At 56.3% G+C, this 10,966-nt stretch overlaps 1 protein-coding gene across 1 annotated transcript in view; it reads right to left on the bottom strand.

The window, feature by feature from the left end:
- The window catches only part of LOC112102581, a 20,619-nt gene that overhangs the window by 2,368 nt on the left and 7,285 nt on the right, over positions 1-10,966 (bottom strand). The window contains exons 7-15 of the mRNA XM_029913750.1: positions 9,916-9,998; positions 8,411-8,548; positions 7,586-7,699; positions 6,907-7,037; positions 5,292-5,509; positions 3,700-3,783; positions 3,055-3,175; positions 2,550-2,716; positions 59-208 (exon numbers count right to left, since the gene is read on the bottom strand). Of these exons, the coding sequence (XP_029769610.1) occupies positions 59-208; positions 2,550-2,716; positions 3,055-3,175; positions 3,700-3,783; positions 5,292-5,509; positions 6,907-7,037; positions 7,586-7,699; positions 8,411-8,548; positions 9,916-9,998 (1,206 nt within the window). The remainder of the gene's footprint in view (positions 1-58; positions 209-2,549; positions 2,717-3,054; positions 3,176-3,699; positions 3,784-5,291; positions 5,510-6,906; positions 7,038-7,585; positions 7,700-8,410; positions 8,549-9,915; positions 9,999-10,966) is intronic.

Genomic DNA, 10,966 nt, shown 5'->3' with positions numbered 1-10,966 from the left:
CCCCCCCAGTGTCCTCTTTTTTGATTGTGGAAATATGGTAACCCTATTCCCCACTCACCTCCTGGTTCCCTGCTAGCTCCTCCTCCAGCTTCAGCAGTTCCTGCTGGATGAGCCGCTGGTGCTGCTCCCGCAGACACTGCCTCCTGGCCTTGGCCATGGCAAACTGCAGCTCCAGAGCCGGGTGCTGCTGAGAGGCCCAGCTCCCCACCTGGCAGAGAGCAGACACGAGAAGGCACCCAGGAAGTGACTCTCCTACGCAGGCCATTCCCAGCTGCAGCGCTGGGGTGCAGAGAGGGAGCCAGGCAGGCAGCCTGGGGTCCCTCTGCACTGGCATTTGCATGCTTGGGAGCACTGGGGGATTGCACCAAGTGTTGTGCCAGAGGGGCCTTGTCCTAACACCAGGGAGAGACAAAGCAGGGAAGAAAGAGGAGCGGGGACAAGCCTGCATGTCCTCCCCAATGAAACACCCTGGGGGTTTCCTGAATTGAGGACAGGGGGGTGCAGGGTGGCTGAGGGAGGGCAGAGGGCTGCAGTATAGGGTACGGGACTGCTATGGTCCTCTTCACCTCCTGCACATGTGCAGCATGGGGTGGACCGTGCATAGCACAGGGCAGACATGATGTGGGATGGATGCAGCACAGGCAGGACACTCTAAGCCCTTTATACCTCTTCAAGGCACAGCCCCCAGGAGCTCGCACCGTTACCAGCCTGGGCTGAGGCAGGAAGCTCAGCTGGGCGCAGGGCTGAGGAACAAGTTGTGACTCACCAGGTTGCACCCCCGACCCCATTCCCTCCTTGACTGCCTAGTCGGTCCCCTCTGTTCTCCGGTCATGGAGCAGAGATTTCTCAAGGCTTCTCCATTCCCCTCCAGCTCTCAGCCACCCTGTGGGGAGCCACACTGCTCTGGGGCTCCCCCAGCACAATAATGCGCCATCTGTGGGGGAGAGCTCAGCTCCCTGCCTGCATGAAATGGTGTGAACTCACTGCCTGTAGGAGGGCTGCAGCCCAATTGCTCTGAGCAGGAGGTGCTGTAGGGACCTGGGGGGAAAGGCTCTCAGAGTTACTGCAATCCCTGCCTCTCCCACCAGGAGGTGTAAGAGCACTGGCTCTGCCTGTAGCTTCTCCCAGCTGGAGTGGCTGTGGGATACAGTGAGAGCTGGGCCCAGCTGGGAGATCACAGTGTCCCAGCCCAGTATGGTAGTGCCGGCTGGGCAGGAGATGCAGCGCACTGAGAGCCCTCGTGGCAGCAGAGGCTGGACTATGTGAAAAGTAGTGAGAGCAGATCTCTTGGAAAGGTCAATCCAGGCAGAACAGCAGGGGGGCCGGTTCCCTTCCAAGTCAGACAGAGAACAGTCCGCAATTCTGTGCCCAGCTGGGGCTCCTGGCAGTCTGGCTGAGGGCTGAGCAGAGAGCCAGAATGGCTATGCCTGCAGCCTGGACAGGCTCCAGCTCATTAGAACTACAGAGTATTGGGGCTTTTGGATGATGCATGAACCCTGTGGCGGGAGTCCTTCTGTTGGGGCCTGATCTTGCTTGGGTGATTAAACGCCACCTCCCCGAAATCTCCAGATAGTTCCTTTGGCTACGTTGGTCCTTTTCACTTTGCAGGGTCTGAGTCTCCTCTCATATATAATGGGGTAAGTCAAAAGTAACACCATGGAAATCAAAAGTCTAACACTGGGGTAAGTGAGAGGAAAATTGAACCCCTTGTGTCTAAATTGTTGTGTAGTGTTGCTGTGTGCAGATAGACACCTGCCACATTCCACCCCAGAGGTGGCTGCATTGCAGCAATGGTATATGTATTGTTTGTGAAGCACTTCCAGTTCCTGCTGGATAAAATCCAGTCTATAGCAGAGGATAGTAGTGGGGCTGATATCAGTCAGGAAGAAGAATGGCTCCAGATAAACCATTTCTCCACAAACACTTGTGGGCTGTGAAGAGACAATGGCAGGATGGGAAAAGGTGTTGGAGCCAGAAGATCTAAAGGACTGTGGCATGTTTGAAAAGCCCCCTCCCTCCCTGCTCTCAAGAGAGGGGATGGGTGTAGGGGAGCTGTTTAGGGGGCCAGACTGACATCCAGGACCCACACAGGAGTTCAGCTGGCCCAGTGATCATTGGGATGAGTGGGCTTTCAGTGAGAGACATGTGCAGGCTGCCTGTCGTTTTAAAATCCTTTTTCTCTAACACTTTGTTCCTGCTGTTAAAATCAATAATGTTTGGTTTTAAGCAGGCTGTCTGATTCCCATGTGCCCCTGGCCACAGCCTCCTGGAGGGAAGAACTGCAGGTGCCTGAACCCAGTTGGACCTGCAGGGTAAGCACAGTTGTTACACAGGCTCCTGTAGCCCAGGGCCTATCCTGAGAGTAGGAGAATTACAGGATCCCACCCCGGGAGAGGGGAAGGCTCAAGAGGGAGGTGCAGCCAGCCCTGTGACCATGACGTAAGTCACATCTAGGGAAATCAAATCTGTGCAGACAGGGAGACCTTCTACTCCAGGCTGCCCTGTGGTGTCCGTGGGCCTCTCTCCTAGCCCCAGTGCATCGCACTCACCGCGCCGGTCACACTAGCAGTGCAGGTTGGTTCCTGTGTTCTGCTGGCTCCACTTTGCAAAGGCTTCTCCCCTGTCACTGCTCCCATGCTCGGGGGGATTCGGCCAAACCACCCAGGGCTACTTGTGGCAGCTTCGCCTCCTTTGTCATTACAGAGGGGAACAAACCCTGCAGGAAAAGAGGGAGGGGGATCTGCAGGGGAGGGGATGCTGGGGAAAAAGAAGCAGAACCCCCAACACAGCCACACAAGCCCCTCTCCCAGCCCCCCTTCCTCCCCTAAGGAGGCCCAGACCCAGAAGTTTCTCCACTGTGGGTCCCCTTAACAGCAAGCTGGACTGCACCCAGTCTCGCCGGTGCCCTCTCAGCTGGTGTGGGGTGAGGCTGACCTCAAGGAGGGGCCATTCTCTGGGTATTTAACAAGTTATCTGAGCCCTCAGATCATGTTAGCAGCCAGTTCACCCCCAGGTTAGGCAAGGACAGACCCAGTCCTGAAATTGCTCCCACACCTGGGACGTCTCCATCTGGCTTGGAGTTGCCTCTGTCCAGGAACTCTTGGCTTCTCAGGATATCTGTCAGCACCTGGTTTGTAAGCTGATCGTCCCTGCCCAGCCACACTGGGATTCGACCCTGTAGTGTGGGACACATCAGACAGGGCCCTGTTAAAGCTAAATGGGGCCAGGATCCACTGTAACACTGGGGACCTCTGACAGAGCATTCCCCCTCACTTGCAGCCCCTCCCACCCAGACTCTGCTTCCCAGCCCCCATCCTCAGTCCCCCGCAGCAATGAAGCACAGCCATCTCAAGCTCATCCCAGCCAGCAGCTGGCCAGCTGTGCAGGGCCCCAGCTGTCCAACCTCTGACTCAGTGCTGAGTGTGGGCTTCCCCTGACTGTGTGGCCCAGATTCTGAAGATGGTGCATAAAGTGCTGGGATGAGACCCGGAGCTGGCCCAGCAGGGAGCTGCACAGTTACTGTACAAGCTAGCTCTCTGCTTGGCTTGGGGATGGGTTCTGACTTTATCTGTATCACTTATGCCTGCTCCTATGACTCTGCTGCTAGGGGGAGGGGATGTTCCTTGTCCTGTGTCACGTCCCTGTGCCACTGCTCTGCATCTGGAGGGCAGTGATCAGCAGCTGGAATCCCGGATTCACCTTGGCTTCAGGATGACAGCTCCCACTTCCTTCAAATGCCTCCGACATCTCTTTCTTTTTCTCCCAGCTCTGGTTCTTCAGCACCTGGAAAACAGGCCCGGGAGACCTCATTGTGCTGTGTGTCACCACCACAGGGACCATGCTGTCCATGGGGGGCAGCAAGCCAAGTCCTAGGTAAGGCCATCATCCACAGCACCTCCGGCATCTGCTGACTGCACAGCCCTGGAGCATTGGAGATCCTAACCCCTTCCAGGAGACAAACTCTCCCCAGTCTCTGGCTAACTCCTTTTGCCCTGAGGAGAAGCAAGGGACACCTGGGGATGCTTACACTCAGGTTTACAAGACAAGAACTTTATTTCTGTTCAGACTTAGGCCCAGAGTGTTACAGCCACGTAACCCATGCCAACCCATCTGCATCCAGCACTGTGCATGCATACAACCACGTGGCACACACACATAGCTAGGCATACACTGTGCTACCAGCAGAATGGTGCATCTACCTACGCTGTATCCACCCCTAGAACCTAGTAACCTAGACAGCCCAGAGTCCCACACCCCTGGCCTGGCACAAGGCTGCCTTCCCAGAAGGTAGATCAGAACATTATTATGTTGCTGTCTGGATGGGTGATGTTCCTCCATCCCAGAATGCATTGCGTGCTGGTGCCCCTGCTGAAGTATTGGTGTTTATCCTGCTCTTTAAAACCTCCAATGACAGAGATTCCACAGCCTCCCTAGGCAATTTATTCCAGTGCTTAACCACCCTGACAGTTAGGATGTTTTTCCTAATATCCAATCTAAACCTCCTTCTTTATTTTAAGACCATTGCTTCTTGCCCTATCCTCAGAAGTTAAGGAGAACAGTTGTTCTCCCTCCTTGTAACAACCTTTTATGTACTGGAAAACTGTTATCATGTCCCCTCTCAGTCTTCTCTTTTCCAGACTAAACAAACCCAATTTTTTCAATCTTCCCACATAGGTCATGTTTTCTGGACCTTTAATCATTTTTGTTGTTCTCCTTTGGACTTTCTCCAATTTGTCCACATCTTTCCTGAAATGTGGTGCCCAGAACTGGACACAATACTCTAGTTGGGGCCTAATCAGTGCAGAGTAGAGCAGAAGAATTACTTCTCCTGTCTTGCTTACATCACTCCTGCCAATACATCCCAGAATGATGTTCACTTTTTTTGCAACAGTGTAACACTGTTGACTCATATTTAGCTTGTGATCCACTGTGACCCCCAGATCCCTTTCCACAGTACTCCTTCCTAGGCAGTCATTTCCCATTTTGTGTGTGCAGCTGATTGTTCCTAAGTGGAGTACTTTGCATTTGTCCTTATTGAATTTCATCCTATTTACTTCAGATCATTTCTCCAGTTTGTCCAGATCATTTTGAAGTTTAATCCTATCCTCCAAAGCACTTGCAACCCCTCCCAGTTTGGTATAGTCCACAAACTTTATAAGTGTACTCTCAATGCCATTATCTAAATCATTGGTTGTGTTGTGAAAAATGGCGCACAGCTCTGGGCTAGCCAGCTCGGGCACGAGTGTCCCAGCGGTGTACAGCTAGATGTGCAGTGTGTCTGCTTCTCCCACCTGCAGGTCCCTCAGCACTCTCCTCAGCTGGCTGATCACACTTTCCTGCACTGTGCGGCTGCTGCTGGAGAGGAGCTGGGCCCTCAGCTCTCGGATCTCTGCCCTCTGCCTCCAAGCTGCTTTGGCAGGATCCCAGTGGGTTGGTGAGACCTTCTTGGCCAGTCCCCTCACCTGCTCAGCCAGCGAGAGGGCTGACAGGATCTCTTCTCCAGAGGCATCTACAAGACCAGAGACTATTCAGCCATGAGGGCTGCTGGAGCAGGAGTCAATGTCATACACTTAGAGACTACAGGGAGCAGAGGCCAGGGAGACAGGAAAGAGGGCAGTGGGAGGATGGGGGGGAGGGGAATTTGCTGGAATAATCAGTCCAGTTAGCCATGCCTGAGGGCTGAATTACAGCAACAATCCCTGCAGACCAACATGAAGTCACTCTGCCCAGGCTGGCCATGCAGGGACTGGAGGCAACAGCAGGTGCGAACTCTGGGGAGTCTTTCAGACACTGGCTCCCAGCTAACAAGCTGGCACCATGCTCTGAGCAGCAGGGAACCTTCCTGCCCTCCCAGTGAGAATGTCAGACCATGGCCAACTTCTGGGAAAAAGATCGGAGAGATCACAGGCCAAGGACTGGGGAATCTATCTGGGATCACCAAGAAATGGGGCCCAGGGACCAACACGGGAGAGGACTCTCAGATGTTGGGGGAGGGGGCTCTGTGGTTGCTGCATGTGAATGCAAAAGTTCCCCTCACTCAGGACCCGGCATGATAAGACGTCAGGTGCACCTGGGATGGCAGAGACAAGCTGCCGTGGCACAGACAGGTGCCCGGCGAGCAGATCGATGGGAAGCCCTGAAACAAACTCTCTGCCTTTACTTTGCAGAGCATCTTTCACCGTCGCTGCCTGGATGGCCTCTGCAGCTACTACATTACAGTGAAAGGGGGACAGTCATTGGGGGCAGTGTTTCTGTCCTGCCAAGGGCTGAGATGAGCTCAGAGCTGCAGGGAGTCTGCTGCAGAGGAGAAGGCTCTCGCACCCACAGGGGTGGGGCTGCATGATAGGGCCCCCAAAGCCAGAGCTAGATGAGTGCAGGAAGGGCAGTGCAGAGACACAGGGAGGCCTGTGGAGGGAGGGAGAAAGGAAGCAACCCAGGCAAACCCCTGGGCATCTTTCAGTGCATGGCAGAGTCAGACGAACACATTGGCCCTAGGGCCAGGGGTTAGCCCCACCCCACGCAGTGCAGCACTAGGTGGTGGCCCCTCTGTCCAGAGCAGCGCAAGGGGATGGGGAGCGTTAATCCCATGCCCTTCTCTCCTTTCCTGACTGGCCTCTAGCTGTAGGATCACAGAACAGGCCAGCACGGCTCCTTCTGGCTCCATCCAGAGCCAGGTGCTCGCTGTAAATCTGCTGCCTCTGGACTGGGCTGTACCTCCAGCTGCAGGCATGTCCTGGCTGTGCCCTCGGGGAGTCTGGCTGGCAGATGGGGCGATTCTGCTAACTGAACGTGGGTGTTCCAGGGTCTGCCCAGCAGGAGGCAAACTCAGCACTGGTGCATGGACCTCAGACACCAATCCCTGCCCTGGGGCGGAGTGGGTATGATGGGCAGTAGTGGGGCAAGTACCTGGCAGGGTCAAACACAGCAGCAGGAACGTGAGGTTGTTTCCTTCTAGTGTCCGCTTGAGAATCCAGGGGAGGAATCCTGCATTGTCCGGGAGCTCACCAGGAGCCAGAGCTTGGAGCAGGGGTGAGAGACTGCAGAGAGACAGGACACTGGGTATGAGAGCCCCACAGGTGGGAGGGCACAGAGACAACAGCACACCATTATAATCATTATTATTAATTAAGGTGGGAATCAAAGTATAAGGCCAAGGGCCCAGCACATGGCCCAGTCCCACCCAGCCTGGGTGCCTGTCTCCAGTGCTAGGTGCTGCTGAGGAAAGGTGGGTGAAACTCTTGGCTGTTTGGGCACCATGGTCCCATGGGGGAATCCCTTCCTGCCCCCAGCTAGTGACCAGGCAGGCTCTGTACAGCACATGGCACAATGAGGTCCTGATCCTGGCCAGGGCTTTTGAGTGCTATGGCCATGCACATAAATAAAAGTGAAGCAGGGGGACTGCAAGCCTTGGCTGCCATTGCTGCTGCTGATCATATACCAGCCTGAGTCTCTTTTCAAACGTATGGAACTATAGGTCTCATTATCCTGCAGCAGTGAGTTCCACAGGATCCCATTGACCATGGACAAGCCATGGGCTGGTGCCCTGGAGAAGCAGCTTGGAGCTCATGTCCCCCCCCGTACGTACGGCTCCACACAGGGCCCAGCCCCTCGGGGGAACTCCAAAATCCTGACAGCCGAGCGTTGGCGCCTGCAGCCCTCCAGCTCCTGCTCCACGGTGAGGGTGAACAGGCTGGCGCACCTGGGGAAGGCAGGAGGGTGAGGGCATGCACGGGGGGCAGCTGCTCACCTTCCCAGGAACCAGGGGGCAATGGGCCGTGACAAGCGGAACAGCCCCTTCCCTGGCACGCTCCCAAGGTGTCGGGTTGTGGCTCAGCTGCTGACGCAGCAGGACCTAGCTGAGTCAGTCCTGCTGCTGTGACAGCACTTGAGCAAGTTACCACAATTTCCCCTCTAGGTACACATCTGGGGAGCTCGGCATGAAGACACTGCGTGGCTTGTGGCTGCTTCCGATGGAGATGCCTTGGAGCTTCTCTGTCCAGGGGGGTGCAGGATCTACTGCCCCAGGGCCGAATCCAGCTCCCAGGGGCCAGAGGGCTAGTGCTCAGATCCTGCCAGCAGCTTCTCTACCTTCTCCCCTTCCTGGGCTTTGGGAAAGCCCCTTTGGTCCCATTTCCAGTCCCCTTCTGCACACACGGCCCCTCAAGCCCTGGCTGGGGAGCCCTTGGGATCTGGCTCTGAGCTCTCAAAGATGGCAGCCAGCCAACCCACCTGTGCTCTGGGAATTCACCCAGATAAACAGGGCCAGGCCTGCTTGGGAAGTGGATGGGAGATGGCCAAGGAGCATGTAGGGTCCCTTACAGAAGATGTACAGTTGCAGTAGCAGTCCCAGAGCCACTCCCCCCACCAGTACACACACCCTGGGGTGCCCTCCCCTAGCCTTGACCCTTACGTGGCTCCTTGCCGCTCCACCTGGGACTGCTGCGAACAACCTTGGGACAGTGCTGGACTGTCCTCCAGCCCCCTCACATAGAAGCTGTAGGCAGCTGTAGAGTTGGACACAACAATTTCACTTGCCTCTTCCACCATCCTAGAAACAGAGAGCCAGGAGTAAGAGGCACCGGGGGAAAGAGCACGGGGGGGACCAGCACAAGCCCCGCATGGGGCAGAGCAACCAAACCCTCTGGATCTCCTCCCCTGTCCCCCTCCTCCTTTGGCCCTTGCTCTGGAGGGACTAGCTCCATCACCCCCAACCCCGGCCCACAGGATCAGCTCTCACCCCAGCCCAGGGGTGGGGCAGTCCCTGTGCAGACTGAGAGGCTAGCCGGGGGGGTTCCCAGGTCTTCCTCTGGCTGCAATCACCCTGGGTCCTACCAGACCATGTGATGAGCAGAGCTCGGGGCCACAGGCTTGTGGAGTCAACACATTCTCCAACATCAGAGATGCTCTTCCCTCTTCCCTCTTGCAGCTCATCACCCAGGCCTTTCCTCCCATCCTTTGCCCTGGCTAAGGAGGGGGCACCCCCTCACATGCCCCCAGGCTTGAGCGCCATTCCCAGAGCAGAGCAGCTGCTCAGTGGCCTTTGGGGCACCTTGTCCCTCAGCCCCAGGCAACTGGGGGATGGAGCCCAGCCTCCTCCCACTGCAGCCTTAGTGCCTCAGTAGTACTGGAGCGGGAGGCCTCCCCATACCCCCCTCCAGATGCCAACAGCCAAGCTGCTTTCTGCCTGCCCAGAGCCGGGCTTTGCCGGGTGGCACCATCAATGGGAGTGAGCGCAGAGCAGCACAATGGCTGCATGGTCGTGGCATGTCCCCACTGCTGCCAGCAGCTGGGAATGGGCCTCTTCCAGCCAGCCCCCAGCCCATCCCCTCTCCACTGGCTTCTATCCAGCTGCAGGCTTGTCCCTGAGTAAATAAAGTGCTTTAGAAACAGAAGGATTCAAAGCCCCTGGGTGAGGAAGGGACAGTGGCTGGGTGCTGGGTGGGGTTCCTTCCAGCTCTGCAGTGCACCCCTACTTTCCTGCACTCCCATCCCCAGCTTTGCAGTGCATCCCCTGCTGTCCTGTGCTCCCACCCCCAGCTCTGCAGTGCATCCCAATCCTGAGCTACAGTCCCCCCACCTCTGTCCAGTCTTGGGCTCTTAACAGCTCTGCCAAAGGTGCCCAGTCCTGGCCTGCTCCCTACCCTGCTCTCCTGGTCCTGCCCTCCCACCTCCAATGCTCAGTCCTGAGCACTATTCCCTATTCTAGTCCTGACCACACACCCACAGTTCTGCCGTGGCACCCCAAGCCCAAGCTCCACGTGCTCTGGCCAAGGGCAGCGTGTAGCTTTCAGAGATGTCACTGAAACCATCCCCACACTGTGGCCTTAGCCCCTCTATTGCCCAGCTTGGTGCTGGGGACTGGAAGCCTCTTGCTAATGCCCTGGGAGGAGCAGGAATGAGGGATCAGGTACGTACAGACCCAGCGGGGGGACATCCAGCACGTGCAGGGCTTGATTTCTGGGGCTGAGCAGGTCCCGGGCATTTCCATCTGCACAAAGCTGTAACGAGCAGCATTAGTACTGAGCAGGGGCCACCCTGGGCATGGAGCAGCGCTGGCACTGGGCTGTCTGGGTAGGGAGTGCCCAATGCGAGGGGGCAGGAGCCCAAGGGGGGGCTGGGAGAACACACCATGGGCTGGGTGGTTTCACACAGGGCTCCTGAGCCATGGGGCTGTTTTAACAATGAGGAATGCCTGCGATGGTCTAGCTCCATATGGGAAACCCGGAGTCCTGATCGGTGACGTTCCCCTGATGCAGGGAGCCATCCACACGGCTCAGTGAGCTGGTGCAGAGGCCTTGGACCGGCTCTATGACCAGGGATCTCACCCTTGTCAGACTATACGTGGTGAGCTATAAAGCAGTTGAACTGGGAGTCTCCCCATTCCCGGCGGGCTGGCTCTCCATGGGGCACATGCAGGGATGTGAAAGGAAATTGATGGGAACTAGAGTTTGGTCAGCAATGGAAAGCTTGGCTCCCGCCCAGTGTCACAATGTCACTGAGGGCCCGGGGGCAGCACTGCTGGGGTGTGTGTGTGTGTGTGTAACTGGGTGGGACTGTGGCTGGGGACTGCATGTGTCTCCAGCAGGTGCACTGAAAACCTGTGGCATCCCAATAATGTGGGGTGGCCGGGGGATAGTGGAAGAGCTGGACCCATCTGGGGCCTGACTCACATCCCCATTGAATTTAGTAATTCACAGGGCTTTGGATCAGGCCCTTGGAGGGTGGTGGGGGTCTGTATTGTTATCAGAAGTCCTGGCTACACTTCTCTTTCATTAGAACAACCTTGGTAAAGCTGCCCCCGCTCTAACATCACGGAGACCCTGCTATGTTTTCAGTGTGAGCCTTGGTTGATAAAATTAGGGTTACCATACGTCCGGATTTTCCCGGACATGTCCGGCTTTTTTGGGATTCAAATCCCCGTCCGGGGGGAAATCCCAAAAAGCTGAACATGTCCGGGAAAATCCGG

Source organism: Terrapene carolina, unplaced genomic scaffold (assembly GCF_002925995.2).
Source record: "Terrapene carolina triunguis isolate 2854851 unplaced genomic scaffold, T_m_triunguis-2.0 Scaffold838, whole genome shotgun sequence".
Taxonomy (NCBI): Eukaryota; Metazoa; Chordata; order Testudines; family Emydidae; genus Terrapene; species Terrapene triunguis.
Note: the sequence above shows the minus strand (reverse complement) of the source record. Positions and strands in the feature narration are given on the sequence as shown.